Below are 20,477 nucleotides of genomic sequence, written 5' to 3' on the forward strand. Positions count from 1 at the left end.
TTAAATCCAAAGTACTATAGATAAAGGACAATTAGATAGTTCTAAACATTTGAATACCAAATGCCAATATTTTTGTCAAAACACTTGAGTTTCATAAAGCTATTGAGGAGGAACAGCCATTATAAATTGCATTAGAAGCAGTTTACTAAGCATTTGAGTCTGTTTTGTATATGAAGTACTATCGTGGGGAATGGAGGAAGGAGCAGAGTTGTATCAAAGGGAGGATTCTTGTCTTCATAGTTCTAGGGTGTAAAATAGGTGATCATGCAAAGCCTACTGAAGCATTTAATTGAAGTATAAGCTTTATGTAGTAGGTTTGAAGAAATGAGTGCTACCTTGATTAGAATGTATCAGAACATTTAACTCTTTTTACAGGTAAAAAAGATTTGAGAGAGAGCAACATAGGCACAGACTAGCACAGAATCGTGAAAGAATATAGTATCAGAGGCAAGAGAACAGGTAAATGAAGCATGGAGAAAACTGACCTAGGGGTTTAGTGGGGGAAATGTGAGAAAAAATGGGTATGTTTTACATGGAGTTGAATAAGGTAAAGTGGGAAGGGCTTGAAGTTACTCCTTAAGTGGTCTGAGTGGATTTCTAGCCACAGTTAGTTCATCCATAAAGTAAGGATAGTAACACAGCCATGTAAAGTTACAGTGAGCTTTGAAAACGTGGATGTGTAGACTACCAGATACATTATCTTATATTGACACTTGACTTAGACACTACCAATGTTTTTTTATATATTTTAAAAGATTTTTGTTGGAGACTTCTGAGTATATACCCAAAAGAATCAGAAGCAGGAATCAAGCAGATATCTGTACACTCATCATCATAGCACTGTTAGTCACCATACCTGAAAGGCGGAAGCAACTCAGGTGTCCATTGATGGGTAAATAGATAAAATTTGGTATATTCGTGCAGTAGAGTATTGTTTGGCCTTATAAATTGGAAAGGAAGGGCATTCTGACACACGCTACAACACAGCTAAATGCTCAGTGAGAGAAGCCAGTCACAAAGGGACAAATACCATTTGTTGTTTAGCTGCTCAGGCGCATCCAACGCTTTTGTGACCCCATAAACTGCAGCCTGCCAGGCTCCTCTGTCCATGGGATTTCCCAGGCAAGAATACTAGTGTGGGTAGCCATTTCTTCTCCAGGGGATCTTCCTGACCCAGGGATCCAATCTACGTCTCCTGCCTTGGCAGGCAGATTCTTTACTACTGAGCCAACAGGAAAGTCCGACAAATACCATATGATTCCATTTATACGAGGTACCCAGAGGAGCTGAATTCATAGAGACAAAGTAGAATACTGGTTGTTAGAGGCTGAAAGAGAGGGAATGAGAAGTCATTTAATGGGCATAGGGATTCAGTATTTTGTTTTTGTTTGTGTGTGTTTTGAGGGGCCAAACCATGTGACTTTGTGGGATCTTAGTTCACTGACCAGAGGTCGAACCTGAGCCCTCAGCAGTGAAAACATGGAATCCTAACCACTGGACCTCCAGGGAATGCCCAGTGGTGGGAATTGGTTGCAGAGCAAAGTCAGTGCACTTAATGCAGCACACCTGTACGCTTAAAAATGGTTGAAATGTTTAATTTTATGTTCTTTACCCTGTTTGGTGAATTATATTTTTTTATGTGCATTTATTCATAAAATGGCAAAATTTTAGCAACATCATTCAGGGAAGTGCTTTGTTCTAGAGGCAAATGGCATTCCTGTTCAGTTGCCACATAATTTGGTTTCACTAAGATGAATTTTTTTTGATATTTCAATAGGAAGAATAGTTCATACCAGTCTAAATTTGAGAAGTACCACAAAGATCATGGTGTCTAGTACTTTTGTTTTATAGTTGAGACATAGTCTAGGAAGTTGGTTGTACTTAGTTGATTTTATTAACTACAAGTCATTTTTAAAAATCATTCATTAAAATAAATTTCCATGATTTGAATTGGCTCATGTGAATAAAACAATTCTACAACTAATGAATTCAGCCAGGTATCTTTTTCTATTCATAAAGAAGTGATGTTCTACCAATATGTTCTCTATACTAACTATATAGTTAGTATCTTTTTTAAAGTTCATTCAGTATTAGGAATGGTATTAAAAATATTAATTTGCTTTTTCATGCTTGTTTTCTTTTCTTTTTAAAAATTCTTATTCCTTTCCCACTGCTGAACTTTGAAACTTGAAATATTGCTCTTCAGGTATGGAGGCCGTTTCACCTTTGTGGTTCTTGCCCTGAATTGAGCTCCACTTCTCCCCTTGCACATCCAAACATTCCTGAAAGGACATTTACTCTGGGATGCCGTTCTTAAGCATTGTGGTAGATAGGTCCTGGAATTTCAGTCTTTCCTTGAACAGAATCAAATTCCTGGACATAATTTTCCCCCAGTGATTTCTGTAAGCAGACTGTCTCAATGTAACAGTATTTCCTCTAGGATGATTTAAACCCCCTTACTTAGAGAGCCAAGATGGTAAGAGTTCTTGTGACGTTAAGTCACAAATTTTTCCTGTTTCCTTCTGTCTTTATAATCATAGTGTATATATTGTGTTTTAATTTTTATTTATTTATTTTGTGCTTTTTTCTGACATGCACATTTTCCTATTTATTAACTGTCCCTGTAAAACATTTAAAATTTTAAATTATGGAGTAGGTCTTCAAAAATGGATCTACCTCATTTAACTATATTTTTGTACCTGTTATATCAGGCACAGAGGGTAAGTAGTGAACAAGGTAGTCATGATATTGCCCTTCCAGCAAGGGATGGAAGTGGACATTTGTTAGAGATTGTTATGTTATTTAAATATTACAGATTTGACTAATGCCACAAAGGAAGGGCTTATGGCACTAGGAGAACATATAACAAGGCCTTGACTTGGAATGTGGTGGCGTCAGGCAGTTTCTTCAGAGGTGCTATTTGATGGGACTTGAAAGGATTATTAATTCATCAGGTTGAAAAAGAGGAGAGAATGGAATGAAGGCTGAGGGAGCAGCATACAAAATCCCCCGAAGTCAGAGAGGGCACAGTGTGGGTGAGGAACTGAAAAAATCTAGCACAGAGTCAAGGAGAGAAGACAGAAATATGTGCATAAGTTATGTGCACACTTAGTTATGTGAGCATTCTATCTCACCAGACACACAATTCCTAGAATTCTCCAGGGAAGCAGAATCAATAGGACTCATGAGGTAGGGGCATGGGGCAGGTAGGTAGTAATTTATTTTAAGGGCTTGACTCACATGATTTGGGGGTTAGCAACTATGAAATTAGGAGAAGGCAATGGCAACCCACTCTAGTACTCTTGCCTGGAAAATCCCATGGACGGAGGAGCCTGGTAGGCTGCAGTCCATGGGGTTGCTAAGAGTCAGACACTACTGAGCAACTTCACTTTCACTTTCATGCATTGGAGAAGAAAATGGCAACCCACTCCAGTGTTCTTGCCTGGAGAATCCCAGGGACGGGGGAGCCTGGTGGGCTGCTGTCTATGGGGTCGCACAAAGTCGGACACGACTGAAATGACTTAGCAGCAGCAACTGTGAAATTTGTAGAGCAGGCCAGCAGCCTGGAATTTCTTTAAAGAGTTGATGCTGCAGTCTTGAATCTGAAATCGGCAAGCTGGAAACCTAGGCAGCATTTCTCTACCATAGTTTCGGGCAGAATTACTTAGTTGGGAATCCTCATGCTTCAGCAGGTTGGATGGGTGTTCCCTCCACCCCCACCCCTCACCATCTTGGAGGGGTATCTGCTTCACCCAGAGTCTTGATTTAAATGTTAATCACATCTTGAAAGTACTCTCATACCCACAGTTAACAGGTGTTTGGCCTGAGCACCAGATGAACCATCACATAGTGTTACCATGAGAGAGCAGGGAAGAGACTGGCTCAGTGTAAGTGGTAACCTCCCTTCTGACTGATTTCCTCTACCTTGAACTACGCACTGGGATTTGTATCCTGTCTGTCAAATCAGCTTGAGATTATAGGTGTACAGATAAAGTCATCCTTCACCTACAGGCTTACACTGGCTTATACCCATTAAACTGAGATAATGCTTGCTTGATGAAATCATTGAGCCTTAACCATAAAGCCCCAGGGAAGCTTGCTTGCACCACCTTCAACTGATAGAATCTTACATGACAAGAACTTTGCTGCTTGTATTTGCAGCATTTAACATACTATTTTTGTTCAATATGACCCTGAAATGTAAGCCAACTTTAGGAATTTGGGGGCAAGGTTATGCCTAGAAATACTGAAGAAGTAGGAAAATTCAGAGAGTGTATTCAAACAATGTACTTTTGTTAAAGGATTTGTATGGATTTACATATCCGTCTTTGAAATGTATAACTACATGAGTATAGTTATATACTATATAAATGTATAACTACCTGCCCAGGCATGAGTTGATGTAAATAGGGGTTGAAATTAAGCAGGTGCTTATAAACCATGTTAATGATTTTCCTCTGTATTCTAAGAGCCATGGAAAGCTATTTAGGCTTTAAGCAGGGTGGTGATGTGCTCATTATTATTAAGCTGTTATTAATTATAGTTATTAAATAGGCAAAAAAGACTATTTACAAGACTATTAAAAACTCTGTGGTGTGAGAATGGACGAGAAAGGGGGGAAAATAGATGGCGGTAAGGCCAGGATCCTCTTAGAATTGGCAAAACAAAGAGGGCTAGGTTTAGAAGGAATATTGTGAATTCATTGTTGATTATGTTGATTTTTGAGGTCCCTCTGATGGGATTGTCAAATATGCATTTGGATATATGTGATTCTAAACCAGAGATGTAAAGTTGGGAGATGGCAGCATTAATTGAAGCCAAGTATAGGTAATTTGCTGGAGAAGGAAATGGCAGCCCTCTCCAGTGTTCTTGCCTGGAGAATCCCAGGGACGGCAGAGCCTGGTGGGCTGCTGTCTATGGGGTCGCACAGAGTCAGACACTACTGAAGTGATTTAGCATAGGCGATTTGAGAGCCTAGGACTGGCACGGACTAAGAAGACATGGCCAGAGAGGTAGAAAAAAGGGGAACTAGGGAAAGATGCCATAAAAAGAACCAATGGGAAGCTTGTTGAAGCAAGGGAAAAAGTGGTTAAAATGCTGAATGCTGCTACATAATTAAGACTGAAAACATGTCCATTAGATTCATTAACTGGCATAATTTTAAGTTAGAGCTGTTTTGGCCTAGAGATGTGCTCAAGCTGGAATGAAGTAGGCTGAGAAGTGTGAGATGTGGTTATTAAGAAATTTAACTGTGGAGGGGAGTAGAGATATCGGGCAATAGTTGCGAGGAAAGGTATGGCTTATGGATGGGAGAGATCTGAGTGAGTGTAAATGTTGACAGCATCCAGTAGAGAACATCAAGTGGAAAACCTCAAATAAGGAAGGGAGCATCTGTGTTAAGGTTCCTGCTAGGATTGCGTCTTGATTCTAAGGACAGGCACCTTGGCTGGCCTTTCACGCTGGAATACCTGTCTGTAGGGTACTAGGGGTGAAGGAGATACAGTACCACTGTTTATTTTTCTTAAGTCCCTACGGTAGTTATCAGTGTCCAAACAGGAGATAAACTGCGTTGTTGTTTAGTCGCTAAGTTGTGTCCGACTCTTTGTGACCCCATGGACTACAGCGCTCCAGGCTTCCCTGGGCTTCACTATCTCCCAGAGTTTGCTGAAACTCACATCCATTGCGTTGGATGAGATGTCCATCCAGCCATCTCATCCTGTCACTCCCTTCTCCTGCCCTCACTCTTTCCTGGCATCAGGGTCTTTTCCAATGAATAGGGAAGGTTTAATATAAAGAATTGACTGTATAGGGGACTTCTTTATAAGAGGAAACATGAACTCTATAAAGAGTACAGGAAATCAGAGGAGGAATCCACATCCATGGAAGGAACACATCTGGTGAAGTCACCCCTGCCCCCAGCTACCCCGTTAGAGTCATGGGCCATTGGATGGCTGAGATGTTGCGCTGATGCATCAGTCTCTCCACGGGGAGGTGCTGCACCATGACTCCTTGCCCATGGAGGTGGCTCACTGGGAACCGCTCTCTGGGTCACAGAGAGAACCTGCCTCCAAGGAGAGGCCTGGTGCTGCTGCCCGCCTCCAGCCGCTGGCTCCCCACGCTTAGATGGCTGCCGCAGACTGGGCACACCAGAACCAGAGCTCGTTCCTCCTGTGCTGTCCTTCCAGGGCCCTCTAGCAGCTACACTTGATGTGTGCCAGCGGGCAAAAGAGAGCCGTTTGGAGGTCCACCTCCATTGTGTGTGTTGATAAAACTGAGACAGTAAGTGGACAAGTGGCACTTCTGTTACTGATCTTGTACATTTTCCCATTTTTGTGTTTATAATGATTGTAATAATGGATATCTTTATACATAAATCTTTGTGCACATATCTTCTTTAGCTCCCATTAGTAAGAGCTAATCATGGTAAAGCTATTTAGTTATGTAATGAGTGATTCTTAAGTTTTGCTGTTTGCTTTTGTATGCCTGAAGTATTTCTGGAAGGAAATGAGAAATATAGGTTGTTGTTAGGAAAGGAAACTGGATTTTATTAACCTATTCCTAAAACTGAAATTTTACGAAAGTATTTTTATTGTAAATGTTAAAAGATGTTATCTGCTCTGTTAAACTCAACTGTGTTGCTTCATTTCACAGCATGTTACGGTTTATTGAACAAAGTGCTCTATTGTGTCTTGCTCTGGCAGCACCTGTTTTCTGACTTTACTTCAGCATCATTTGCTGTTCAGAATGAGTCAGGATATTTTCATTTAGTTATTTCCTTTTATTGCTGTAAGAACCAGGTCATCTATCTCCTTTTTGTCTTTGACCCTTGCTTGGCACGTGATGTGACGATACGGCAGTGGTCAGCCTTCTGACACTGTTGCTGCCGGGCCTGGTTGTTAGTGTTAGCTACTGGGAGGTCATGTGAGCGCAGGACTCTCAGGAGAAGTGTTAGAAAGAGAACTTAAATACAGATGACCCTACCAGGTTCTGACATTTATCTGAACTTATTTTCCTCTTCCTATTTTTTACAATAAAGCCTTCAAAAAGAAGACCAAGTTTCTTAAACTGGCAGTAATGATAATAATTTTAAGAAACACTTTTTTCCCTGTAAGTACTGCCTTATAGATTAAGACATAATAAAATAATGCTGAAAAGTATGGCTATAGAATTTGGTTGTTTTAAATAGCACTATTTTTGACCTTTGCTGCTGCTGCTAAGTCGCTTCAGTCGTGTCCGACTCTGTGCGACCCCACAGACGGCAGCCCACCAGGCTCTGCCGTCCCTGGGATTCTCCAGGCAAGAACACTGGAGTGGGTTGCCACTGCCTTCTCCGTTGTGTGAAAGTGAAAAATGAAAGTGAAGTCGCTCAGTCGCGTCTGACTCGTAGCGACCCCATGGACTGCAGCCTACCAGGCTCCTCTATCCATGGGATTTTCTAGGCAAGAGTACTGGAGTGGCTTGCCATTGCTTTCTCCGATTTTTGACCTTTATCGACCTTTAATTCAGAGTGGACTCTGTAGGATTTACATCTGGTGCAACTGGTATTATTACTTGTTATTTTTTTTTTTTAATTCAACTACTGAAGCAGAAAGGATTTAATTTGAAGTATGAGGAAAATGTTATTTTGAATTTTGACACTTTAACCTTCATTATTTACAGTGTTTTGGGTTTTTGACCTAGGAACATTTTAAGGAAGAGCCAAATTATCTTTAATTTTATCTCATGTGATTGTGTATTTTTGCTGCTTAAGGGAACAAAGGCTAATCTGTATAAGTTCTATTAAAGCCTACCAGAATTTTGGTAATAGCCCTTTCTTAAATCCTTTAAAAAAGTATTTTTCGGAAAATCTTTGCCATTTCTCTGTAGGAGAGAGTAGATTTGTAAGACTAAGGGACTCATGAAATACAAGGAAGACCCTGAACGCATTTCTGTCTGAGCCGCCTTACGTTCAGCCCCAGGAACGTGTGCTGTGTACACTGCTAGTCCCCAGCGGCTGTCCCCAGTGGTGTGTTCTCAGAACCCAGTCTCGGGCTGATGCAATAGATACCGTTAAGCTTCTGTTGAGCTAGATGATGATTAGTTTGAAGTTCTTTACTATGATATTCTTCCTAAGTTAGTGGTTGTTCCTTAGTAATTTTCCTGTTGGTTTTTCAGGACTGCAGGAATATGTGGAGGCTGTCTCTTTTCAACACTTCATCAAAACACGATCACTTATCAGTATGGATGAAATTAATAAACAGTTGATTTTTTCAACAGAAGACAATGGGAAAGAAAATAAGACTGTAAGAATTTAAAATCATATTTCACATTTATTACATAATTTACACAGCAGTGTGATGATTGTAGGAGATTCATTGGCTTATAATGCAAATAATATTGCATATTGTTCTTTCTAAAGTGTGATTTCATAGATTCCCAGCTAGGGAAATGGTCTTTCTAAATACATTAGTTAGTGGCTCAACGACTGTGGGTAGGTTGGGGGGAACAGTACCCTTTTATGTAAAGCATTACGGAGTGGTTATTGCGTTAAGTTCACTTTTAGTTTTACTGTGTATTTGCTCTGTGCCCTTTATAAACACTGTGTCATTTAATCCTTTTATTAAACTTATGAGGTAAGAATTACTACCCTCATTTCACAAAAGGCTTTTACAGAGTTTAAGTAACTTATCAAGCCCTAGTCAAGCAAGTGTGACAGCTAACTTGGAAACCAGGTGTCTTGAATCCAAAGCCAGGAGTGTCCTTGTCACCCTTCCAGTGTTTCTCACCGTGTGCCACGGGGACCCCGTGCCAGGTATCTACCTCAAAGGAGTGTTTTAAAGGATTTGATTTAAAGATTTTAAATTAGGTAGTATACAGCACATGCCACATAGGTGCCCAATAGTTAGTAGTCATTATAAGAGCCAATGTAAAGTTGTTATGATATAGTGAGAGATGTTAATCTAATCACTGAGTTCATAATGCTTGTATCTGAAATAGTGTAATTCATCTTTTAAATACATACTGTTTTTTCCCCCCTGAGTTTCAAGACATAATATTTAGGCCATGAGATAAAATTTTGAGTATTAGATAGTCTCCTAAGATATTAATACACTTAAAGGTACAATTAAACAGTTTTTTTCTTTTCTTTATTTTTCATCAGTTTTTCTTTCATTATTATTTTAAAAAATCTGTCAAGTAGGCAGAAAGTGGAAGAAGGTATGGAAATCATATTTTCTTGAATGTTAATAAAATATTAATACTGAAAAGTGAGATAATTTGGCATGACAGGTGTAGCTTACTTCAGGGAAACCATATATTTTCTCAATTTTAAAAATTATGCGAATTTTATTGAGGAAATTCATCTTGAGAAGTAAAATTCTTTCATATTTTTAGTTCATTTAGTAAAGATTGAATTACAGAAAGAAGTAAGGGGAGCCTATGTGACCCTGCTTTTTAAATATATTCTAAGATTAGGATGTCATAATCATACACATGTGTCTTCTCAAAATGTTAAGACCACGTTCATAAATAATATTTCCTTTTAGTGCTAGAGATTCATTTTGGTGCTGAAAATTCTGGAAATATAATAGGGGAAGGTATTTTGCTCTGACTTACATATTGAGAGTAGTGTCAAACCATTTAATTCTTTAAAACTTCTTATGAAAAATTCAAATGCATAAGAAAAGTGGAGAGAATAGTCATACATGAACACCCATGTACCCACTATCTGGGTTCAATAATTGTTAATATTTTGCCTTATTTGCTTCATCTAAATGTTTTTTGCTCAGTTAGTTTAAGTTATAGGTATCCTGATATTTTTCCCCTAAATACTTCAAGTCTATTGTGAAAAATTGCATTTTAAGTAATTTTATTTTCCCTGGTTTCTAATATATATTATCAGTAAAGCAGAATTTATTTCCTTGACAGTTTGTTGATTTTCTTAACATGCCTTTTTCTTCAAAATCAACTTTTTAATTATATTCAGGGAACTCCTAATGATGGAAACAAAGAACAGTAATGTTTTCTTAAGCAAAAATTATTTGTATAAATGACTTATAAAAACTCCAGCTGCTTCCCCACCCCCCCACCACTCCCACCATAATCTATGCTTTCCAAAAAGATATCAGTTCTCTTAACAATTAATAGAAATGAAATATAGCAGGTCAGACTATACTTGGGGAGCTGACTTTGGATACTTACCCAGTTCTAACCATTAACTAGTGATATTACCTGCATTGTTTCTGGGACCTCATTTCTTATACTCCATATTGAGAAGATTGGAACATATGGTCTCTGAAAAGTCCAACAGTGTTAGGAGTCATGTCCTGGATACAAAGCAACCAGAATCATATAAAACCTAAATTTCACTCTGTCATTTGCTCACTTAATTCTCAGTGTCTCTCTTACCTGTAGGTAAAGTTCTAATTTCTTATCGTGGCTTTCTCCCTTTGCTCTATCCCTTGTTCTGTCTTTCTAGACTCATCCCATACTACTTCTTACTTTAAATTTTACTCTAAAGAAATACCTCACTTGTTCCTCACGTACACAGCACAGTTCTCATCTGCATGCTATTGCAGTTTCCTCTGCCTGAAATGTTGCCTTCAGTATAATTGCAACCCACCTAAGTCTCATCAGACTTTTAATAACAGTTCAGACATCGCCTCTTTCAGAAAGAATCCATTAGAGAGAAGTTGATGTGGAGAGAGGAGATTGGTGTGGTGACGGTAATGGTGATAGCAGCTAACATTTATTGAGTATTTACTTTGTGTTGGGCATTATGCCAAGAACTTGGTAAATGTTATCTCATCCTTAAAAATAAACCTCTGAGGTAGGTACTGTTATCCCATTTTACAGATGAGGAAACTGAGGTTTAGAGAGATGAAATAACTTGCCCAAGGGCATACACCTTATGAAGCAAGGTCCTGGAAGAGGTGGGAGGAGATGGGTCAAGGTCATTTGGAAGAGTTAACCTCAAACAAGAGGAGGGACAACTCATCATCTGAGACTGAAGGATAGAAGGTAAAGATGGATGTGGACATAAATAAGTTTTTTTGTTTTGTTTTATTTTGTTTTTAGGGATAAGGTAATTGAGTGAGCTTATGCCAGGGGATCTGGCAGATAACCAGGCCAGTGAAAGTAGGCAAGATTGTTTACTGAGAGTGAAGAGGTTTGGGATTGAGTAAGGGGCTGAGGAGAAAAGTAGTGAAGGTTTGAAATAGTGTTCAAAGAGATGGGCGAGAACCATCTAGGAAATAAGTAAAGGATTGGTGAGTAATTTGTAGTGGTACAAACGCTATACAGTTGTGATCGTTATTATTTTTTAGCCTAGTGGTACTCAGTACTTGAATAAAGCACTAACAAGAATAGTTTTTAATACTGATTCAGGGTGTGTTTTTGCTGGGCAGGTGCAGTAGAAAAATAGGAGTCTGAAGAAACTGAGGAGGATATAGCAAGAGAGTGTTAGTGTTAAATCATGATGGTCAGTGCCGAGTGGGGACAGAAGAGAGGTCAGAAAAGGACTAAGTGACTGAGAAAATCATGACTGGATCATAAACCTGGAGGGCTTTATGATTTGCCATTTAAATATGTAAGCCATTGTCATGTGATGAAGTCATTAGGCCTTAAGAATATCTTTATTTTATATGTCAAGTGAAGTTGGAAATGGTTGATTTTATAATGATACAATATTAGATTTCAGAATTATCTTGAAGTCGTAAATTCAACTCCTTGCTGAGGGCATGAGTTCTTCTTGTAACATCTTGAATGGTCATTTAACAAAATGGATCATTTTATTTAGAGAAGATTAGTATGGTTGACTCGCTGTTGATTTTGTGCCTTATATGTATACATAGTCACTCTTTTTCACAGTGTATTTTCTTTGTGTGTGTGTGTGTTTATTTTTTTTTACCAGCCTTCCTCTGATGCACAGGATAAGCAGTGCGGAACTTGGAGACTGAGAATCACGCCTGTTGATTACCTTCTGGGAGTGGCTGATTTAACTGGAGAGTTGATGCGAATGTGTATTAACAGTGTCGGGAACGGGGACATTGACACTCCCTTTGAAGTGAGCCAGTTTTTACGTCAGGTTTACGATGGGTTTTCATTCATTGGCAATACCGGACCTTACGAGGTTTCAAAGAAGCTGTATACTTTGAAACAAAGTCTGGCCAAAGTGGAGAACGCTTGTTATGCCTTGAAAGTCAGAGGTTCAGAAATCCCAAAACACATGCTGGCAGATGTCTTTTCAGTTAAGACAGAAATGATTGATCAAGAGGAGGGCATTTCTTAGGATAACATTACTCAGTTGTTTTTCTCTTAAGAACTCCTAAGAGAGACCAATTTGTAAGACTGTTATTTAGTGTATCATTTGACTTTATTGTGGCTTTAGAAATGTTTTCAGTTGTACTTGTTTTAAATTGTATACAGGCTGTACATAAAATTACCAAAATGAATCATTTCTTATATCTTACTCATGAAAATTTGCATACAGATGTGTTTGCATATATGCCTATTTGAATTTTTGTTGGCTAAACTTCGTCATTTATCTTTGTTAAATGTGAACATGCTTCAGAGTGCACTTTCTGCCATACCTGTTTTAATTTACTTTGTGTGAATTTTGGAGTGGTAATATTTAGTGGAAGACATTTATAGTTTAAGTTGGTGATTTTTTTAATATATAGAAAGTTTTCTTAGTTACACATCTGGACTTGAGTTTCCTATTTAAATTTCTTGGTAATATTGTGCCAAGCCTCCAAAATAGGCTTATTCCATAGAATAAGAATTAAAATTATTATTAATGTACTTTAATTCTATGAGGTATTGTAGTGAGAATTCATACTATATTCTGGCTAATTTTAGGTCATTTTGAATCCATATGAAACAGCCTTCCAGAAAAATTGACAGGTACCCAGATGTTAGTTTCTACATTTAATTTTTGTCCTTTATCACAGAAAGTCTGATAGAGAATTGGCACTAACATTGTAATATTGCCACTAATGTTTGAATTGAATTATATAATTGCGCACACAACTGAAAAGCTAATGATTATTTAGTAATTTTTCTTGTTATTGTATTTCATTAGGCATGTGTGGAGGCTTTCCTATTCTAACATCTATAAGAAATTACATCTAAATATTATAATGAAGTTTTGAAATCTTTGAAATATTAAGTTAACCCAAATCTTTATAGTTGTCCAGTTGTGTTAATTGATACATAAAAAGTTGCCAAAGAAGATTTATCACATACAATTCAGCAATAAGACAATTGTCAACACAGTTGGGAATAACAAGTAGTATCACTAGTAATAGAAGCAGCCTCACTAGTAATATTTAGAATTGGAGTTTGCCTACTAAAGTTAGTTGTAGATTATTCCCTGTGGTGTGAAACTGACTTGAGCATGGCACTGTTGGCTGACAACTAGACATTTTCTTTTGGTTTTGTGAGTTTTGAGAGTCTAGATATTGGATTTTATTTTTGGAAAGATTAGCAGCTCTGTTTGCAAGGGCTTATTCTTGGAAAGTGTAATTTTCCAAAAATTATCACCTAAAGGAAAATAAAATATATACATGCCTAATAGACTAGGTTTGTTTGTTGTTTATTCTGGTGGTAGTATGTATTTTTGGTTTCCCTATTCAAAGATACTGAAATAGTTTTATTACATATTTTTGTTTCTTTTGCCACTTGAAGTTGATGGATATCTTATAGATGTTTAAAACTGAACTCTTTGAATAAAATATTAAAATATAATAGTTTAGCTTATTTTTTGATCCGTTGAGAAATACTTCATCAAACTGTTAAGAAGTTTTAGCCTTAACAGGAAACTTGATACAGACTTGCTTAATGTAGAGATTTATGATTTCTTAAAATGGGTCCAGAAGTAGTGAGAGTTTCAGGAAAGACACCCTTTCACCTCTCATTGACCCAAACTGGGTCACTTTCCTATCCCTTTAAACCAGCTGGTGGAAAGGAAGATGAGATCACCTTAATGTATCAAAGTGTCCATTATCTGAGAGAAGAGTGAACACAAGAAACTGAATTAGGGTGTTACCATCATAGGGGAAGGGGAAATGGCCTTTGGGTTCATAGTCAGCACTATCTGCTACAGGTGGATTGGTGCCATGGCTATTGATGCATTTCTGCGTTACATGTTACACTAACACAGTAGGTGTTAGGCCTGGATGGTAGAGGATCTCTAAGTATATCCTGAATGTCTCTCAGTTTTAAAATGGTTGCTCTGCACCTGTGATAATGTTTTTCATCTTTATTATAAAAAGAAGCTGGTTCTAGGTAACACCACAAGTTCCTGAAAAATTCTAAAATAAAATTGGGTATTTCTTTCATAAGTAATTGCTGCATGTATTAAATCAGTGTTTTTTCCATAATAAAGATTGCAGAACCCTAGAGCTTTTTGAAGGTGCCTCAAAGAAAGGTGTTATTTAAATGAGAGATTGATGAAATGGATTAAAAAACTTTATCCAAACTCTCTGCTAACTGCAAAAGACTCACTTTAGATTGAGACTAACAAATAGATTAAAAGAATGGGAAAAGACATTCCATGCAAACAGTAACCAAGAGAGCTAAACAAATAGACTTCAACACTTTTTTTGGCTAGAGACAAAGAACAACATGGAATGGTAAAAGGCTCAATCCATTGGGAATATATAGCAATCAAAAAAATACATATATATAAAACAACAGAGTCCCAAAATACATGAAGCAAAATCTGAGATAACTGAAGGGAGAAATAAACAGTTCAGCAGTAATAGTTGGATAATTTAATACCCAGCTTCCTATAATGGATGGGCCGACAAGACAGATGAGTAAGGAAATGGAGGACATGAACAACACTGTAAACCAAACTAGACCCAGCACCATGATTGTGTACCATGACCAACACTGGAATTCCATCTCAGGAATGCAAGGTTGGTTCAACATGAAAATCAGTACATAAACCGTGTTAATAGCATGAAGAGGGAAAAAACATGATGCCTGTCAGAAACAGGAAAACCATTTAACAAAATCCAACACCCTTTCATGACATAAACACTCAACAAATTCACAGTAGAAGGGAAATTTCTCATCCTGGTAAGTGCATGCATGCATGCTCAGTCACATCCAACTCTTTGCAACCCCATGGACCTATGTAGCCTGCCAAACTCCTCTGTCCATGGCATTCTCCAGGCAGGAATACTAGAGTGGGTTGCCGTGCCCTTCTCCAGGGGATCTTCCCAGCCCAGGGATCAAACCCAGGTCTCCTACCTTGCAAGCGGACTGTACCATCTGAGCCAGCAGGGAAGCTCCTGGTAAAGGGCATCTGTAAAGCACACACCATTGTAATGGTGAAAGAACTGAAAGTTTTCGCTCTAAGATAAGGAACAAAGCAAGGATGTCCAATGTTGTACTGGAGGTTCTAGCTAAGGCAATTAAGCAAGAAAAAGAAAGGGCAGATTGTAAAGAAAGAGGTAAAACTATCTCAATTTGGAGATAACATGATATTATATGTAGAAAACCTCTATAAAAAATCCTTGAAACCCCTCAGACCATTAGGACTAATTAACGAATTAAGCAAGGTTGAAGGATACAAGATCAATATTTAAAAATCAGTTGTATTTATATACACTAGCAATTAGAAATCTGAAAATCAAGACAATAATTGCATTTACAATAGTATTTTTGTTGTTGTTGTTTAGTCACTGAGTTGTGTCTGATTCTTTGTGACCCCATGGCATTACAAAGAATAAAATATATAGAAATAAATTGACCCTAAGTGCAAATTGTACACTGAAAGCTATAAAATGTTGCAGAAGAAAAAGGCACCCTGTGTTCTTGGAATTGTAGATTTAATATTGTTAAGATAGCAATACTCTGCAAATTGATCTGTAGGCTCAGTGCAGTCCTTATCAAAATTGCAACTTCACTTTGCAGAAATAGAGAGTCTGATCCTAAAGTTCATTTGAAAATTCAAAGGACACAGAATAGACAACAAAATCCTTGAAACAAAGGACAAAGTTGAAGGATTCACATTTTTAAAAATTTGAGTCTTAAGACAAAGGTACAATAATCAAGATAGTGTAGCATTGGTGTAAGAACAGATACATAGATCAATACAATAAAATTCAAATTCTAGAAAGATCCATATATCTATGGTGAATTGAATTTTTAATTAAAGATTTTATTTCTCTGGAGCAGTTTTAACTTCAGAGTAAAATTGAGAGGAAGGTACAGATATTTTCCATACATCCCCTGACCCACATGTACCTCTCCTGTCATCCCCCAGCAGAGTGGTTGGTGCATTTGTTACAATGAGTGTGACTGCATTGACTTGTCATAATTGCCCAAGGCCCATAGTTTATAATACAGTTCACTTCTGGTGGTGCACGTTCTGTAGGTTTGAATAAGTCAGTAGATTTTGGACAAAGGTGTCAAGACTATTCTATGGGGGAAGAATAGTCTTAAAAAAATGGTGCTGGGACATCTGAGCATCCCTTGAAAAGAATGAAGTTAGATTCTTCAAATTCTACAGAATTTAAGGGCTTTCCTGGTGGCTAAGTGGTAAAGAATCTTCCTGCCAATGCAGGAGACACGGGTTCTATCCCTGGTCTGGGAAGATACCACATGCTTAGGAGCAAGTCAGCCCATGAACCACGAGTATTGAGCCTGTGCTCTAGAGCCTGGGAGCTGCAGCTACCGAAGCCTGCATATTCTACACCTGTGCTCCGCAACAAGAGAAGCTATTGCAATGAGAAGCCCGTACACTGCAACTAGAGAGCCCCACTCGCTGTAACTGGAGAAAAAGCCCTCTCATCAACAAGACCCAGCACAACCAAAATAAATAAAAAATTTTTAAAAATTTAAAATAGAGCAAAGACAAATATAAAAACTAAAACTATGAAATCCTTAGAAACAGGTGTACATTTTCTTGACCATAGATCAGGCAATGGTTTCTTAGGTCTGACATCAAAAGCACAAGCATCAAAAGAAAAAAAGTGAAACATCCATCAAAAGAAAAACTTAAGTGTCAAAGGACACTATCAAGAAAGTGAAAAGGCAGCCCACTGAATGGGAGAAAATGTTTGCCCATCATAATCTGATAATGGTACAATGATAATAGATAAATGCATCTAAAATATATAAGGAACTCAATATAAAGTGACAACCTCATTTAACAGTAGGCAAACCAATTGTAAAGATAGTTTTGTAAAAGTGACATGCAAATGGCCAGTGAGCACAGGAAAAGATGTTAAACATCATTAACCATTTCATGTGTGTGTACTCAATTGCTTAGTTGTGTCTGACTCTGCGACCCCATGGACTGTAGCCTGCCAGGCTCCACTGTCCATGGAATTTTCTGGGCAAGAATACTGGAGTGGAGGGAAATGCAAATCAAAATCATAAAGTACCACTGTACATTCACTGCATATATATTTTTTATGTCTTCTATATAATGAAAGAAGGAGAGAGAGAAGGAAAAGAAGGAAGAAGAGGGAGGGAGAGAAGTAAAAAAAAAAAAAAAACAGAAGGAGAGGGAGGCTTGTGTATGAATGTTTCCAACAGTGTTACGTACAGCCAAAAAGTGGGAACAACCCAAATGTCCATCAACTGATCATACTCCTGCCATGAAATACTTATTCAGCCATAAAAAATGAAATGCTAGTACTTGCATCATGGATGAGCCTGGAAAACTGCTAAGTGAAACTAGATATACTTGGACCCAGAAGTCAAGAAAGTACCTCATGGTCAATAATTTGTTCAAGTCAATAGGTGTCACATTTGCAACTCATAATCTTTTTTGCTGTTGAGACTTGGAAGGTTTTAAATGATTTATACTTTAAATTCCAACCCATGAAAAAAAAAATAAAATAAATTCCAACCCATGGGTTAACAATGGGACAATAGGACTTACTACCTTTTGTCTACAAGTGCATTTATATAAATTCAGTTGATTCTTAGAGCTCTGATGTAGGCAGGACATGGTAATATCTGCTCCTCAATACCCCCTTTATACATAAATAAATATACAACTAGTGTGACTAAGACCTAGAGAGAGGTTAAGTAGCTTGCTCAAGGTTACCTACTACACTAGACAAAGATTTGGAATTAGAAACCATGTTTAATGAAACTTAAGTGACAGCCTTTCTGCAATAGCTCACCACTTTCTGAACCTTAGTTTTATTATCAAATAATGCCAGCCTTACTTTTCTCAGGTGTTTTTATGACTGGACGGTATAATCTATGTGAAAATGGTTTTCAGGGCATGAAGAACCCAGGAATGTCACTTCTTGAATAGTCTATATCTGCAAAATTTTGCATGTAATTTAAGGAGATGCATACGCCTTCAGGAGTCCATCTATGGACACTGTAAAACTAAGTCCCTGAGACCCAGATTAAGAGACCTTGTTTCTGTTTGGTTTGGCTGTGCTGTGTCTTTGTTGCAGCGTGTGGGCTCTCTAGTTGCGGTGTGCGGGCTTAGTTGCCACTAAGCAGGGTCTTAGTTCCCCAACCAGGTATCAAATCCATGTCCCCGGCATTGGAAAGCAGATTCTTAACCCCTGGAGGACCACCAGGGAAGTCCCAGGAGACATTGTTATTGGAGCAGTTCAAAAGTGTCTTTCACATTGTGCACTTGCATAAGCATGCAGTTTCCATTGTGATATTCCAAAAGGGGCAGATACTCAATTTTGTTGTGTGAGTGAAATGCTAATATTATATTAGAGAGTTTCTCTACTGAGAAATGCCTGTGACTTTCATGTCATTCTCAAATGGGTCTTTGACCTTAAAAAGCCAAGAATTACTGGTCTAGATGTTTTCTTGTTACCATGCATCATAAAAGACTATAAATCCAAAGATCCTAAGTAGATGAAGCAATTTCTAGGATTTATGAAGTAGTGGGATTTTCTTTGGTTCTTTTGTTTGTTAAACCATAAGTGAAGTTCTGTTGAAGAATGTTCCAGTTATTGCTTCCCTTGTCCCCTAATGAAAGTTCTTATGGCTGAATAATATTCCATTGTATACAGTCAGCTCTTTTTTATCTTTAGGTTTTGGATCCATGAATTCAACCAACTACAGATCAAAAAATATCAGGGAAAAAAATTCCAGAAAGTTCCAAAAAGTAAAACTTGAATTTGCTGTATACAGGCAACTGTTTACACTATAACTATAACTATTTGCATAACATTTACATTGTATTAGGTATTATAAATAATTTAGAGGTGATTTAAAATATTTGAGAGGATATGTATGGGTTACGTACAAATACTACGTTGTTTTATTTAAGAGACTTGAATATCCATAAATTCTGGTATCTGCAGGAGAAACCAATTGCCTTTGGATACTGAGAGTGACTATATATGCCACATCTTTATCCATTTATCCATTGATGGACACTTAAGTTGTTTCCATATCTTGGCTATTGTGAATAATGCTGCTGTAAACAGGAAAGTGCAGATATCTTTTTGATATCCTGTTTTCATTTCCTTTGAATGTATACTTAGAAGTGGGATTGCTGGATCATATAATTCTATGTTTAATTTTTTCATGAAACTCCATACTGCTTTCTATTATAATGGCTGCACCAGTTTGCATTCCCACCAACAATGCACTAGGGTTCTGTTTTTTCCCCACCCTTACAACGTTTGTTATCTCTTATCTTTTGATAATAAATAGCATTTTCTAATGGGCATGAGGTAACGTTGTGGTTTTGATTTGCATCTCCCTATTCATTAATGATGTTGAGCATTCTTTCAAGTATCTGTTGCCATTTGTTTGTCTTCTTTGGAAAACTGTCCAATTCCTCAGCTCATTTTTAATGTTTGTTATATCAATAGTTTTCTTGTTATTGAGTTGTTTGAATTCTTTATATATTTTGAATATTAACCCTTTTTGGTTATATGACTTGCAAATATTTTCTCCCATTCAGTAGGTTGCTTTTTCATTTTGTTGATGGTTTGATTGTTTCTTTTGATGAGCAGAAGCTTCTTAGTTTGATGTTGTCCCATTTAATTGTTTTTGCTTTTTAAAATTTTTAATTGGATGATAAATACTTTACAATGTTATGTTGATTTCTGCTGTACAACAGTGCAAATCAGTAAGTGTTTTTGCTTTTGTTGCTGTGCCTTTGCCATCAAAAGTACTTTTTTTACTGGTCTACAATTTGGGAGGAAAATCCTATTTGTAACCCATCTCAATGATCATTTGAATAGTAAGCAATTGCACATGCCAAATCCCAAGTCTTGCTTAAGAAACATGACGAAACAGCATCTAGGAAGTATAAGAACTCAAGACTCAAAGTCCAGAACTTTTTTCCATATTCATAATACAAATAAAAGCCTCCAAACCTCCTTGTCTACCTAATAGTACCCACAAGTGCACATGTGCGCATGCACGCACACACACACCCACAGTACTTTGAACACCTCTTAGTACGTCCCTGCGTGGAGGGAGAATGGATAGAAGGCTTTGGCAACACCAAAGAGGCAGAATCCTAATGGCACCGATCTTTA

General features: G+C 37.6%; 1 protein-coding gene across 1 annotated transcript in view; it reads left to right on the forward strand.

Annotated features, from left to right (window-relative positions):
* TSNAX (translin-associated factor X) overlaps positions 1-13,725 on the forward strand; it is a 36,984-nt gene extending 23,259 nt beyond the window's left edge. Inside the window, exons 5-6 of the mRNA XM_010841147.1 lie at positions 8,155-8,282; positions 11,891-13,725. Coding sequence (XP_010839449.1) covers positions 8,155-8,282; positions 11,891-12,268 — 506 coding nt within the window. The 3' untranslated portion in view covers positions 12,269-13,725. The remainder of the gene's footprint in view (positions 1-8,154; positions 8,283-11,890) is intronic.
* The last annotated feature ends 6,752 nt before the right edge of the window (positions 13,726-20,477 follow it).

Source organism: Bison bison, unplaced genomic scaffold (genome assembly GCF_000754665.1).
Source record: "Bison bison bison isolate TAMUID 2011002044 unplaced genomic scaffold, Bison_UMD1.0 scf7180017864157, whole genome shotgun sequence".
Classification (NCBI taxonomy): domain Eukaryota; kingdom Metazoa; phylum Chordata; class Mammalia; order Artiodactyla; family Bovidae; genus Bison; species Bison bison.